Genomic DNA, 14,737 nt, shown 5'->3' with positions numbered 1-14,737 from the left:
TTATGCAATTCATCCTTTAAAATTGTTCATGCACTGGTGCTTTTGTTTAGGAATGCAGCAAATAATTTCACCTGTGCACCTGTCTGGTTATATTATTATCTTTGTTTCTACTTTGTCAAAAGCAACTGGAATTTATTAATTACTATAACTCTTACTAATCACATCTGCAAATAAAGTTTAACAAATGGATTACACTTATGTTTGTATTGTAAGTTAAACGAAAATAGGCTTTTGGCCTACTTTTCTTTTGTATGACTTAGTCAAAGACATGTTTTGTATAATTATACAATCTCAATTTTATTTCCACAAATATTTCTTCATGCAATTAATCCTTTATAATAGTTAATGCACTATTTATCCATCGTTCTCTTGCAGGTACTTTTAGGCTGAAAGGCCAAGCAGTTCTAGTGTTAAGCCACTTTTTCAGTTTAATGCATGCTAGATTTCTTCTGCTGCTCTGTTTCATTATCAAACAATGAATTAATTTAATCGAGTTTTAGGCTCGCAAAGTTAAGTTGTTTTTGAATAACCCAAAAACATGGGAGGCCTAAGGTAATAATGAGAGCGAGAGAGAAGAAACTATAGCAAGGTATACATTTCAAATGAGAAATTTGAATAAACCTTAGTTGAGCAATGCATTAAAAGACAAATGATGCATGCATGCGAGGCCAGAAAAAAAAAAATTCTTTGCCATTATGAACCGAAAGACCAAAATCCTCATCCTACTAACTGAAATATCATAAAAGCATTCAAACAAATTAAAGTTATGAAGAGTATTTTCTAGGAATGCACGATATATCGGTGAACATATCGGAATCGGACGATATTAACTAAAAATGGCAACATCGATATCGGCCCGATGTCTGTCTAGTTTAACACCGACGTGCAAAACCGATGTCAAAGCCGACGGGCATACCTATATAACGTAGGTACATGACGTAATGACGTCACGTAAAATGTTGCGCTACACGTGCAACACAGCATTCCTAACCTAGTCCACAATGTCAACAAAGTCAAGCAGTCATTTGATAGAGTAAGAACATTTCAACGACGACAACTCAAAGGCGAAATCCATTAACGCCAAGATAATGGTATTCATTGCCCTTGACAGTCAACCGCGTTTTCTGTTGTGGATGATGTTGGCTTTCGCGACTGGTCGAGCACCAGTACACACAACCAAGTACACATTTTTTCAGATGTTGCCCTTCCGGAGTTACACAGTAATAGCGTCACTGCTATTAGCTTTACAACATGCTATGGAACGCCGTTTGTGTTTTTGTGTGTCAAAAAAGATGCACGTCAAATAACACTTTTTGACAAATACACTATTTGACACGTTAAATAAGCTTTTAATTTACAGTTTTATTATAGAATGTTGTGTCTTCTAAATGTGCACATGCAAGCCAAGCACCCACCATTACTATCAGTAGCACTGCCAAAGCTGTACAAAAAAGCCTGCAAACACTGGCCATGAACGATGTGTTTACAGTACCGCGTTAGTAATAAAGCATTATTTGTTCGACCACAACTTCTGGGGTAGCTAGCTAGCTATAGCTTGGTACCTAGCTTGCACCAACACAACCAGCCTGAAAACAATAAACAGTAGAAACTGCAGTCATTTTCATTATAGCAATGATTTAGGAATCCTTGTGAGTAAGTATTATTGAACTTCAGTTCAATAAAATAAATAGCTAGCCAGCTACTTAAGCCTGTTGCCCAAAGCTAATGTTATAAGCAGCCAGCTAGCTTCATCTGGCTAGTCAGGCTCGACCGGACCGGGTTATGTGTTGTGAAGCTAGCCACGATAAGGATTAGGCACAATAGTGGAGTTTGCGGTTTGCCTTCAAAATAAAAGTACGTCTTTGAAGGTGATGCAGACTAGATAATGTTAAACAAGGTTGGAATGTGAAGCAATGAAATGGGGAATCAGTCTAATCGGTGACACCCACCGAAAACAACTGTGAAGAGTTAACACAAATATTAGCATTGTAGCTCTTATTGAGGGACTGTGAATGTGTGAAATCACCTCCCCAGTCAGGTCATTGTGTGTATTGATATTCGTATTACACTGTACAGCTTTACCCCATTTCATTGATCCCCAATCTGTAGGTAAAGCTGTACAGTGCAATATGAATGTCAATATGTGCCTGTACTGTGCCCCTGCCCTCTCTGTCCCTAGCTAGCTCGCTATGAAAGATGCAAGTATATGTGTTCTCGGAAATATGGCAACTAATCAGTCTCATCCGCTCCAAAAATACTGAATCTTAGGAGTCGATTCCGAGTGGAATGAAATGAGAGTCGAGGAATCAATTATTTTGGAGTTGACTCTACACCACTACATCATCATCATTAACACTGCTGGAAAAATGGCAGAGAAAGGCAAGCAACAACAGCAAAATCCTGTATGGCAATACTTTGAGAAGCGAAATGAGAAGGAAATGCAAACTTTGCGAGGTGGAATTTAGGTACGTTAATGGTAACACGTGCAGTGCTTAACCATCTGAAAGGGACGAGACGCAAATCATTGCTGGCAGCAGCACAGCTGCATTGTGAATTTATACGGAAAACCGATGGCTTTTTTAAACCGGGGTCTCAAACCTAAAGGGCTTTCTAACCATGAGAAAACAAGATTCTCTGGTCTGATGAAACCAAGATTGAACTTTTTGGCATGAACGCTTAGCATCACGTCTGGTGGAACCCTGGTACCATCCCTACTGTGAAACATGGTGGCAGCATCATGCTATCGGGATGTTTTTCAGCGGCAGGGACTTTCAGGGTTGAGGGAAAGCTGAACAGAACAAGTACATAGATCCTTGATGAAAACCTGCACCAGAGCGCTCAGGACCTCAGAAGGGGGCAAATGTTCACCTTCCAACAGGACAACGACCCTAAGCACACAGCCAGAGCCCAGACTTAAACCAGATCAAACATCTCTGGAGAGACCTGAAAATAGCTGTGAAACGACGCTCCCCATCCAACCTGACAGAGCTTGAAAGGATCTGCAGAGAAGAATGGGAGAAACTCGTCAAAAACAGGTGAGCCAAGCTTGTAGCGTCATACCCAAGAGACCGCATTCAACCATGGAAAGATGTCTGGGAATATGGCTGAATATAAACAGTGTAGTTATTCCCTCCGCAAGGCAATCAAACAAGCAAAATATCTGTATACGGACAAAGTGGAGTCGCAATTCAACGGCTCAGACACGAGACATATGTGGTAGGGTCTACAGGCAATTACGGACTACAAAAAGAAAACCAGCCACGTCACGGATACCGACGTCTTGCTTCCAGACAAACTAAACACCTTCTTTGCCTTCTTTGAGGATAATACAGTGCCACCGACGCGGCCCACTACCAAGGACTGTGGGCCCCTCCTCCGTGGCCGAAGTGTTAACGTGTTAACCCTCGCAAGGCTGCTGGCCCAGACGGCATCACTAGCCGCATCCTCAGAGCATGCAAAGACCAGCTGGCTGGTGTGTTTACGGACATATTCAATCGCTGCCTATCCCAGTCTGCTGTCCCCACATGATTCAAGATAACCACCCTTGTTTCTGTACCCAAGAAGGCAAAGATGACTGAACTAAGTTACTATCGTCCCGTAGCACTCACTTCTGTCATCATGAAGTGCTTGGAGAGACTAGTCAAGGATCATATCACCTCCAGACTTACCTGCCACCCTAGACCCACTTCAGTTTGCATACCACAACAGGTCCATAGATGATGCAATTGCCATCGCTATCATTGGCCACTTTAATAAATGGATCACTAGTCACTTTAATGACACTTTAATAATGTTTACATATCTTGCAGTTCTCATCTCATATGTTTCTACTGTATTTTATACCATGTATTGCATCTTGCCTATGCCGCTCGGCCATCGCTCATCCATATAAATATATGTACATATTCTTATTCCATCCCTTTACATTTGTGTGTATAAGGTAGTTGTTGTGAAATTGTTAGATTACTTGTTAGATATGACTGCACTGTCGGAACTAGAAGCACAAGCATTTCGCTACACTCGCATTAACATTTGCTAACCATGTGTATGTGACCAATAATTTTTTGGGGTGGCACAGCTGGCACTGTGATGCAGTGCCCTAGACCACTGCGCCACCTGGGACACCCCGTGACCAATGCATTTTGATTTGGACTTTAGGCTGTAATCACTGCCAAACGTGCTTCAACAAAGTACTGAGTAAAGGGTCTGAATACTTGATAAAATGATATATTTCAGTTATTTTGTATTTGTTTTTGCTTTTTCATTATGGGGTATTGTGTGTAGATTGATTGCGGGAATTATTTTTGGGTATAGGTAACATAACAAAATGTGGAAAAAGTCAAGTGGTCTGAATACTTTCCGAATGCGCAGTAATAGAATTTGATGCACACTTTTCCACAATGCATTGGAAGAGGTGTGCTGCGAGTGATAGGCCCTAGTTCTCTTCAAGTAGCCAAACTTAATTGGGGAGATACCCGAAGCTTCTACCGTGGTGTTCAAATGTAGGCTAAGTAGCTTTTGTTCTCTTTAAAATGATCACGAGTATTGCATCACAGGCTAGCTTCATCTTTGAAAACAGAAGTGTTATTTTCTGTTTTCTCACTGAAAAGTATTCCTTGTTCTCTTGTCAGAGCTTTAAAACTAAATACTAAAACATCTTTTGATTTCTGAATGTGTCGGCACCAGGGACTCGGGATGTGGCTGCGTTATTGATGTCATGTTAATCAGGCGTATGGATTGTTTTAGTTTGGTACGCTAATCTACCTATTTCATTTATGGATCAAGCCTTAGCAGTCGTTCTGATCTTGTTTCCAATGATCAGTGCTTTACTTTTTTATTAAGTTGCAACCTGGCGGTTCTGAATTTGCGATGCACCTGACTATCAACATTTTTCTGTGCAATAGCGTTTTGATTTTAATATTTGAAAAGTTTAGGTGTGTGTGTGTGTGTGTGTACTAGGCTTTGATTTAATTAATATGTTGTAGCAGTTTGGTTTCACTAATAAATATGTTGAAATGGAACCAAATGATCTGTTTCTGTCTTCTATCCTTTAAAAAAAAATGACTGATGGGATTCATGGTCTGCTACGTTATAGGTCAAATGTGTAATTATGCCTATAACTCCATTCCTATTCTATTCAAAGTTTTAGAGAAATTAATCAAATTGGAAATGAGCTATTTTCAGGCTGCTTAGTGCGATGCATGTCTGTTGAATTTGGAAAACTCCACCCACACCCGGCCGTGCCGCAACTAGGAGCCGTTACTCCTTGATGTATTGTTGTCTCTACCTTCTTGCCCTTTGCTGTTGTCTGTGCCCATTAATGTTTGTACCATGTTTTGTGTGGCTACCATGCTGTGTTGTTATATGTTGCTGCCTTGCTATGTTGTTGTCTTAGGTCTCTCTCTTTATGTAGTGTTGTGTTGTCTCTCTTGTCGTGATGCATGTTTTGTCCTATATTTTATTTTTTTATCCCTGTCCCCGCAGGAGGCTTTTTTTCTCCTTTTGGTAGGCTGTCATTGTAAATAAGAATTTGTTCTTAACTGACTTGCCTAGTTAAATAAAGTAAAATACTGCAGTGCAGGCCGTGGCATACTGTATAATTTTTACTAAACTGAACGTGCTAAATAGTGTGCAACAATGAGTAAATAGTATAGGTATTCGGACACAGCCAATGTCTTTAGGGAGGTAGCATGGGGAAACATTGACCTGGCTGCAGTTGTGGCGATCGACAGCTCAGAAGGCTGTATTGATTCATAGGGAATTTGATTGCAGGCAGCTTCTGTGTGGTCGACAGAGTTGGCTTGCATGCGAGTACACTGCAGCACGTCACTAGGGGCTGCGTGTGCATGCCGCCGTGCATTTGTGTGTGTGTGTGTGTGTGTGCAGTTGCTAGTACATGGGATACCTAGAGCCATGAAGCCTCAGAACAGTGTGCCGGCAGCTTTGTGGTTCTGGAAACAGGAGCCTGGATGGATTTGACAGGGATAGTGACAGACCGAAGTCATGGAAGGAAGTGGTATGGAGGAATATTATTTTGTCTCAGACAAAAAGCCATGGTCTTTTTGGTCTTTTTCAGTTTTTGCGCTGCCAGTTTGGCTGTTTGCAGCCTTGCCCATTGTTTGCAAACTGGTGAACGTTCTATGAGTGGGTTAAGACCTCAGCGTGCTTCCGTTCGGCTGGCGCCTAGTTGAGCTTGGCTAGGCGAACCGAATGAGTGTACTCGTACCTTTGCTTGAAAAAAGTGACAATAAAATCTGTCATTCATTTTGACGTTTTTGCCCGAGGAGATCTTAGTCACGCAATTTTGCATCTGACTTGGATGTTTGTGCAGTTTTTCTCAAGTGAAAACATTTGCACGAGGACGAGTCATCTCTCATTGAATAATAACAGGCACTTCATTGAGGAATCCCTACTGTTGACCAATCGCTGATGATGGGGCGTAGACTTTGGCTAATGACATCTGCTTGCCTGGTGAAAAATATAGTGTGCCTGAACAGCCGGAAAAACCCTTGCCGAAGTCCAAAACGAACAAAAACGTCACTAAATGTCGTCATAATATGTGCACAAACTGTTTTGTCTGGAAAGCATGTGGACACCTTTAGCAGGTGTCATTTACATCATAAGTGCAGTGGTTCTTCCTTTAAAAGTTGCAGCGTACTGTAGCACAGCTTGTGTGGTGCCGCAAAATTCTATGGCACGTTATTTAAGTGCCAACCACTGGTACCATTAATGTTAGTTAGTGCTAGTTTGACCACCAGAGGCCATCTTTGAGAAGCATTTCATAGCCTTCATTAGTTGTTGAACTAGAGAATTGAAAACTTTTTTTGTATGAACATTGTATATGGGACTGATTTTAAGAGATTTTGCTTAGTTAATTTGATTAATATTATGGTGTTTCTATTCCAAGAAAAACAAAAAACCCTCTGGATTTCCGTTAGGATGGAACAGAAAATATGGCGCTGTATAATGTGACGGTCGGGAGTAGGCTACAGTACTGGGCTATTTAGCTAAAGAATCCCCGTGTCGTGCGGGCACGTGGGAGACGGGTTCAATTCCCCGATGGGGAGGAAGAAGTAGTCTGTCCTTTCTAAATAAGAAATTGTTCTTAACTGACTTGCCTAGTTAAATAAAGGTTACACTAAGAGCTTAACATGTATACACTAACCAAGACCTGAACAGAGATTCAGTCAAAATAAAACATCTCATTGATTTATCAAGACCAGTCCGTCCCCATGCTTGTCTCAGAGCAGTGAAAAACATTGTAGGCTATTGCTTCAAATCCTATTGCTTCTAACTTCAATATGATCTTTAAATAAGACCTACACTACTTTTAACAGCACATTACTCAACACTAGTGAGATTCATGTCGCTTATGGTAGCCCTACAGTGTGTCAAAAAATATGACGCGACTCTCCGCCAATAATTACATATAGAGGATTGGATTATTGGAAGATTCTAAATACAAACCAAAAGAACGCCTCATGAGTGTGGCGGCCGGCACAGGTATCTGTAGCAACTCATTTTGCATTGCTATGCAGTGACTTAGACAGCGGTGCCACTAGGGAGGCCCCTTCCACAAAGTATCAAAATACAGAGTCTCCAAAATGGCCTCAAACCTTTTATAACTAAAGTGAGCAATTTGTAATCTGTATAAAGGCCAAAATAATATTTGTGAAGGCCAAGACATTTATTTCTGTTTTTAGAGGGAGAGAAATGCTGGGCCAATTGTGCGCCATCCTATAGACTCCCAATCACGGTCGGATGTGATACAGAATAGGGGATACAGCTGGAGAACTGCAAGGCAATCCCATTGTGCGCCACTCGGGAGGCATTACCAATATGACCAATATATATTGTCCTGCTAATAACAGGGTTAATAATATATCTGTGAGAATATCCAAGGGGCTTTAATATAATTCTAAATTAATAATCGCTTTGTTTAAAAATAATATTTAGGAGATTTTGATTTTCGTACAACGTGATCGGTCGGGAGTGGGCTACACTACTACAGTAAGAGTAAAATAATAAAAACCTTATTGTAACAACAGTTTTAGTAAGTAATACTGAAGTCGTGCACAATTATCAGTTTCTGTTTTAGGTTTATGTCGCCCATTCATTGTCAGTTAGACACAGTAGACCCAAAAGCATAATCAGTGCTCCCACTTGTAATCAACTCCCCCTTGTGCTGGTCTGGAGCAATGAAGTGGTGACACACAGGGTACCGTACTAAATCACAAATGACCTCTAAGTACCGCAGCATAGTCGCAAAACTTTTAGAGGAGCAAACACTGTACCATGGTATGTTTTCATGTCCTATTAATGACTTTCTGTCTAGGCTATATGAATTGTAGAAAACCCTTACAGTGCTCCTGGGCATTTTCTCTCCGCTCTCTCTAACTCACAAACTCTGGGACACCTTTTCACTTTGTAGAGGAAGGGTAACAATTCATTTTTATTTTTTTAGTACCCTTCCCCAGATCTGTGCCTCGACACAATCCTGTCTCGGAGCTCTACTGACAATTCCTTTGACCTCATGGCTTGATCTTTGCTCTAACATGCACTGTCAACTGTGGGACCTTTTTATATAGACAGGTGTGCCTTTCCAAATCATGTCCAATTAATTGAATTTACCACAGGTGGACGCCAATCAAGTTGTAGAAATATCTCAAGGAAGATCAATGGAAATAGGATGCACCTGAGCTCAATTTTGAATCTCATAGCAAAAGGTCTGAATACTTATGTAAATATGTTATCTCTGTTTTTTATTTTTAAATTTTCAAAGAAATCTAAACCTGTTTTCACTTTGTCATCATGGGGTATTGTGTGCAGAATAATTATTTAATCAATTTTAGAATAAGGCTCTAATGCAACAAAATGTGGAGGGATCTGAATATTTTTCCGAATGCCCTGTATCAGGAGTTCACTTGCTATAGAATGAAGCACATGCAATCTTTACCGTCGATTCATTTATCTCTTTCTTTCCCCTCCTTGCCTCTTTTGACCTCACAATCACAAGGCAGGCAATACGCTTGACCTCCTTTTACGACAGACTGTTCACCTACTAATCTCACCCCCATCCAGGTCTCTGATCACTACTTTGTCTCCTTTTCTGTCTGCCTCTAGCTACTCAGCCCATAACCCAGATGGCCATGCCCCATTGCAATCTTCGCTGTATCTCTCCCACTACTCTTCTCCTCTTCTCTCCTCATCTATCTCCCGTCTGCTATATCCTTCCGCCTCTTCGACCCTACTCTCCTTCCTTTCCGCATCCTATGACTCGCACTGTCCCCTTTCCTCCCGGGCGGCTCCGCTCTCCCCTCCTGGCTGAGTGACTGTTTGTGAGTTTACAGAACAGGGCTACAGGCGGCTGAGCGAAAGTTGAGAAAAACGAAACTTCTGATCAACCTTCCACTCCCTCTTCTCAACCTGTGTATGTGCTGCTAAAGCCACTTTCTATCGCTCTAAATTTCAAGCTTCTGCCTCCGAACCTAGGAAACGTTTTTCTTCCGTCTCCCTCCTTAATCCTCTACCCCCCCTCCTCCCGTTCTGCGGATGACTTTGTCAACCACTTTGAGAAGAAGGTTGACGACATCCTTTCCTCATTAACTCAGCCTATTGAGTCCGTTTGTCCCATTCACATAGAACTACTCTACGCCTTGACTTCTTTCTCCCCTCTCTCTCTCTCTCCAGATCCTGCTACTAGTGAGGTCCGGATGCCTGACAACTTGCCCGCTCGACCCCATCCCCTTCTCCCTTTTCCAGACCATCTCTGGAGACCTTTTCCCAATTCTTACTTCCCTCATCAACTCATCCCTGACCACTGGCTGTGTCCCCTCTGACTTCAAAATGGTCCAGAGTTGCTCCCCTTCTCAAGAAACCAACACTCGACCCCTCCCCTCAACATCAAAAACTGACATCAAAAACGACAGACCATTATCCGTTCGTTATTTTCTTACCATAAAAACGTGACACGTGCTGTCTGACCAACTCTCTCACTCAGAACGATCTTCTTGACCCTAAGCAGTCAGGTTTCAAGCTGGGTCATTCAACCGAGACTGCTCTTCTCTGTGTGTCGGAGGCTCTCCGCACTGCCCAAGCTGACTCTCTCCACTGTTCTTCATCCTCCTAGATCTCTATCTTCTGCCTTTTGACACTGTGAACCATCAGATCCTCCTCTCCACCCTCTTAGGGCTGGGTGTCTCAGGCTATGCACACTCTTGGATTGCATCCTACCTGGCAGGCCGCTCCTACCAGGTGACATAGAGAGGATCTGTGTCTGCACCACGTACTCTCACTACTGGTGTCCCCTAGGGCTCGGTTCTAAGCCCTCTCCTCGTTTCTCTATACACCAAGTCAATCTGCTCCATCATATTCTCACATGGTCTCTCCTATCATTGCTATGCGGATGACACTCAACTTCTTTTCTCCTTCCCCCCTGCGTGCCTGGCAGATATCTCAGCTTGGACGTCGGCCCTCAAGCTCAACCTCGACAAGATGGAGCTGCTATTCCTCCCTGGGAAGGCCTGCCCGATCCAAGACCTCTCCAAAACTCCAGGGTGTCCCCCTCCCAGAGTGCAAAGAACCTTGGCCTGACCCTGGATAACACCCTGTCGTTCTCTGAAAACATCATAGCATTGACTCGCTCCTACAGGCTCATTCTCTACAACATCCATAGAGTACGACCCTACCTCACACAGGAAGCGGCGCAGGTCCTAATCCAGGCACTTGTCCTCTCCCGTCTGGACTACTGCAACTCGCTGTAGACTGGGCTCCCCGCTTGTGCCATCAAACCCCTGTAACTTAGGCTGCAGCCCGCCTGGTGTTGAACTTTCCCAAGTTCTCCCATGTCACCCCGCTCCTCTGTACACTCCGCTGGCTTCCAGTCTCGCATCCACTACAAGACCATGGTACTTGCCTACGGAGCAGCCAGAGGACCTGCCCCTCCCCACCTTCAGGCTATGCTGAAACCAGAGTTCCCCGTTCTGCCACCTCTGGTCTCATTACTTTTTTCCTTCTTACTAGATCTGGCTTTGCTGATAGCTACTTTATTGAGTAACAATTTACATAATATGACTGTGAGGTGTGGTTGTCCCACTTAGCTATCTTAAGATTAATGTGCTAACTGTAAGTCGCTCTGGATAAGAGTGTCTGCTAAATTACTCAAATGTAATGTAGTGTATGCTATTGCCTACTGCTATGGCCTAGCCTTATAGCAGGCCCTGTTCATACTGTATAGATCACTGTGTTGCTAACACCAGGTACTGCTAATGTCTATACATATTGCATACTATGCTAGTTCACTGCTAATGTACATAGTGTGATTACGGTGCTACGTCCTGCTCGCTAGCCCAGTGCTATTATCCGCTACATGCTAATCCGTAGTCATTTATATTGTGTTGCATAGCGGTGCTATTACTGTTAGCCTGTGCTACATGCCTCATTGCTATTAGCCTTTGCTGATGTGTAATAGATTCCCTGTTCTATTCCATTACAGAAAACCACTTCACTTTCATCTATTCCATCAGTCTACTTTCTATTGCCGAGTGTGTCTGTTTGTTGTGTGGTAATAAATGTGTGTTCTGTACATCTGTCTCCTACTGGTCATTCACCCTTCTAACCCGAGGGCCCAGGCCGATTTGTACCTATAATTTTAACTTTTGAGACCTCCACTATTTGGTGGCACTCTTTTTCATGAAGGCTGAACCTGTGTGTTTTCCATCTCACAATCCTAAGAGCTCCATTCAAGGTGTGTGTGTGGAATTTGACTATCTGACCAAGGCTGTGTCCTAATGACAGTGGTTGGCCTTCTCTCTTTCGATGGTTCAACCAAGCCTGAGGACTGGAAAAAGCAGCTGTTGACCGATGCAGGCGATCGGGTAGCGTCTGTCCAATCAAATGCTAAATGGGGGAAATGCCAAATAGTCCCGCGAGCTGGCAACGAAAGAGTTACCACAGAGACTGCGTGTTTACGTTGCTGCTTCCCGCAGCTTGGTACAGACCCTGTTTCCGTGGCAACAGCCCTGATTCCAACTGGCGCTTGGGAGTCTGTTTCATTGACATTATCCTCATACCTGCATGAGGCAGGCTGCAAATAAACGCAGCGCGGCAGAAATTGCATGTCTAAGTCGTCCCATATACCCCTCCACATGTGCTCTGCCTTGGTTTATAAATAACATGTTGCTCAAAATGGGCCCGCGACGATATTAGCCCATATCACATGAATCGTGCCATATCTGCCTTCTCTACACACAATTCTCTGCTGGAAGTGCTCATTCAGTGCTCATGGATACAATTGGTGAAGCTATAAGAACATCATATTGTTGCTATATTAAAACTCTCTGACCTTATGTGTCCTTGAGTTTTAATGAGTTCTGGGTCTGATTTTGTATCTTTGTAGCTGTAAAAGTACACCTCTTGGCATGAGTCTTGACTAAAGTTATGGTTTCATGTGCTCATAATTTTGTAACAATATTAACACAAAAGCATTGAGGAACAGATTTAGTCAAATTGGGTCAGACTCCGACACCCTGGTGATGCATGCCGATTTCACTTGTGTGTTTGACCTTCACTAATGGATTGATTCATCTCGTGTACAGATGGCTATGCATGCCAAAATCATGTTTAATATTTGTACACGCCCATAACAAATAATGCCCCCCCCCCCCCCCCCCACAACGTCAGGGTTGTGCACATCTTTACTATATCACAGAATTGGTAGACCAGCGCAGGCCCTCTTGACTGACATCTTTCATTTCAAGGGCTAGTCATAATGTGTCATGGGAAGGGTATAGATTTTATTTCTCCGTATAATTAACTGCATTGTGACAGCCCAGCAGTGCATTTGAGGAAGGGAGAGGGGAACATGGAAATGCAGAGGATTGAAGAAATTCAGAACCGTAAAGGAATTCTGAGAATGGAATTAAATATTCCAGAGGATTTGCAGGCTTTGGGGTTTTAACCTCTAATTTGATACATGAACATTTGTCATGTGCCAAATTTTATTGAGAAAGACTACACTTAAAGAAAGCGCAGTGGTAAAATCTGGTGATTTAGTTATTTTTCTAAAGCCATTGTGTATTGATTCTGAACAATGACTGGATTTGCATTTGCAGTAAGCCCACAGTTGTTTACTTTCATTATGAGTGGAAGATGGAGGCATGACACCCATTTTATTATTTTATCTTGTATTTTCATTGAGTCATTAACACATCTTGTTTTCTTCCAGATGTCTACCATCCACTTACTAAAGCACACTCCAGCTACAGCAGCCTCTACTGCCACTGACCAAAATGCACAAACTCCATTTCCCAGCGGACCTTTAGGCTCCAAGGACCAGATCAGGGTCCTAGGAGGCGGGCAGATCAATCACTGCATGTCCCACGCCAAGCACCCCAGGATGGGCGAGGCGGGCACTAGTTCAGGCAGCCTCAGCCCCTGCGCCCCCTCGTCACCCCTCAATAGCGAGGAGGACGATGGAGGAGGCGGGCGGCGGGCGAAGAAGAAGAAACGAAAGAAAAAAGACAAAAAGGGCGAGCCTGGTGCCGCCTGGCAGCACAAGGGTTCGGAGAAGGACAACAAACCAAAGAAAAAGAGGCAGCAGAAAGAAGGGAAGGAGCTGCTGCCATGCAAGTCTAAGGCGCCCAAGAAGTTGGAGGTCAAGGTGAAGGAGGTGAAGTCGCCGAAAGAGGCACCAAAAGAGGTGAAGAGAGGGAGGAAACCCAAGGTGCAGGCCCCGCCCCTGGCCAAGCCCCCTGCAGAATGCAAGAGCGCCCCATCTCCTCCCAGGCAGAGGGGCCGCAAACCCAGGTGAGGAGCTTTTTACCACTAGTGCTTTCACTCTGTTTCTCGATTGATGGGTCACAACCAGGTTCTCTTGGGTGGGTTGTGGTTAAAGACATGGTTGTGTTTTTCTAGTGGGGCGTAATACAATTAAATTCATTTAGGTGGGTTATAACTCCATGTTTGGAAGTCAGACTCACTGCTGTAACTCTGCTTCATCTCCCCTCAGTTGGAGAGATTGGATTTTCCCCAAAGGGGGGATTTTTCCAGGTTGTACCATGTCCTTGAACTTTTGTTTTAGGTGATGTAGTCGTGGGAGTTGGGAGGTAATATTTGTCCGGTGCTAATATTTAGCAAAATTCTGTGGTCTGGTTGGAATTTCCATAGCAGAGTGAGGGGCATTTTCCTAATCACTCTGCAGGATGGACAGATTTGAGAAATGAATACTGTGGGTAACCTTTTTTTAAACCTATGCACTCTTATCTACACACACAAAAAAAAAAACATAACCAAGAAAAAAAAATGTCCCACTCATCCAGCTGTGGGTATTCTCTGCTAGTATGGCTGCTGAGATGTGAGGAGATAAGGCGGTAAACACACATTGCAGGCATGACCCACTGGTCAGCTGAGTACGGATTACAAACACTCCCTAGTTCCGACCATAGAAATAGAATGACTAGAATAGACATTCTCTAGTATTTATATGGTGCCAACCCTGCTGTGCCTCTACAGAGAGCAAGTCCTACAAGGGCCGGTACCAGTGGAGAAGAAGAAAAAGGGCAAGAGGAAAAGCGTGGCTGTCCTCCAGGAGGCTGGAGAGAGCGACGACGCGGCCTCCCTGTCCACGCTGGTCGTGGGGGGAGAGGAGAGCATCGACCCCCTTGATAACACTGTGAGGAACTTACTAACAGCATGAGGGCTGGGGAAAGGGCAGGATAGGCTGAGTGACACTTGCTTC

At 43.4% G+C, this 14,737-nt stretch overlaps 1 protein-coding gene across 4 annotated transcripts in view; it reads left to right on the top strand.

Moving 5' to 3' along the window:
- Positions 1–14,737, top strand: part of chd6 (chromodomain helicase DNA binding protein 6) — a 115,548-nt gene that overhangs the window by 16,877 nt on the left and 83,934 nt on the right. For all 4 annotated transcript variants that reach the window (XM_029682492.2, XM_029682491.2, XM_029682489.2 and 1 more), the window contains exons 3-4: positions 13,226–13,806; positions 14,512–14,671. In XM_029682492.2, coding sequence (XP_029538352.2) covers positions 13,226–13,806; positions 14,512–14,671 — 741 coding nt within the window. The remainder of the gene's footprint in view (positions 1–13,225; positions 13,807–14,511; positions 14,672–14,737) is intronic.

This window comes from Oncorhynchus nerka, linkage group LG15 (genome assembly GCF_034236695.1).
Source record: "Oncorhynchus nerka isolate Pitt River linkage group LG15, Oner_Uvic_2.0, whole genome shotgun sequence".
Taxonomy (NCBI): Eukaryota; Metazoa; Chordata; class Actinopteri; order Salmoniformes; family Salmonidae; genus Oncorhynchus; species Oncorhynchus nerka.
This window is presented reverse-complemented; position numbering and strand designations above follow the sequence as displayed.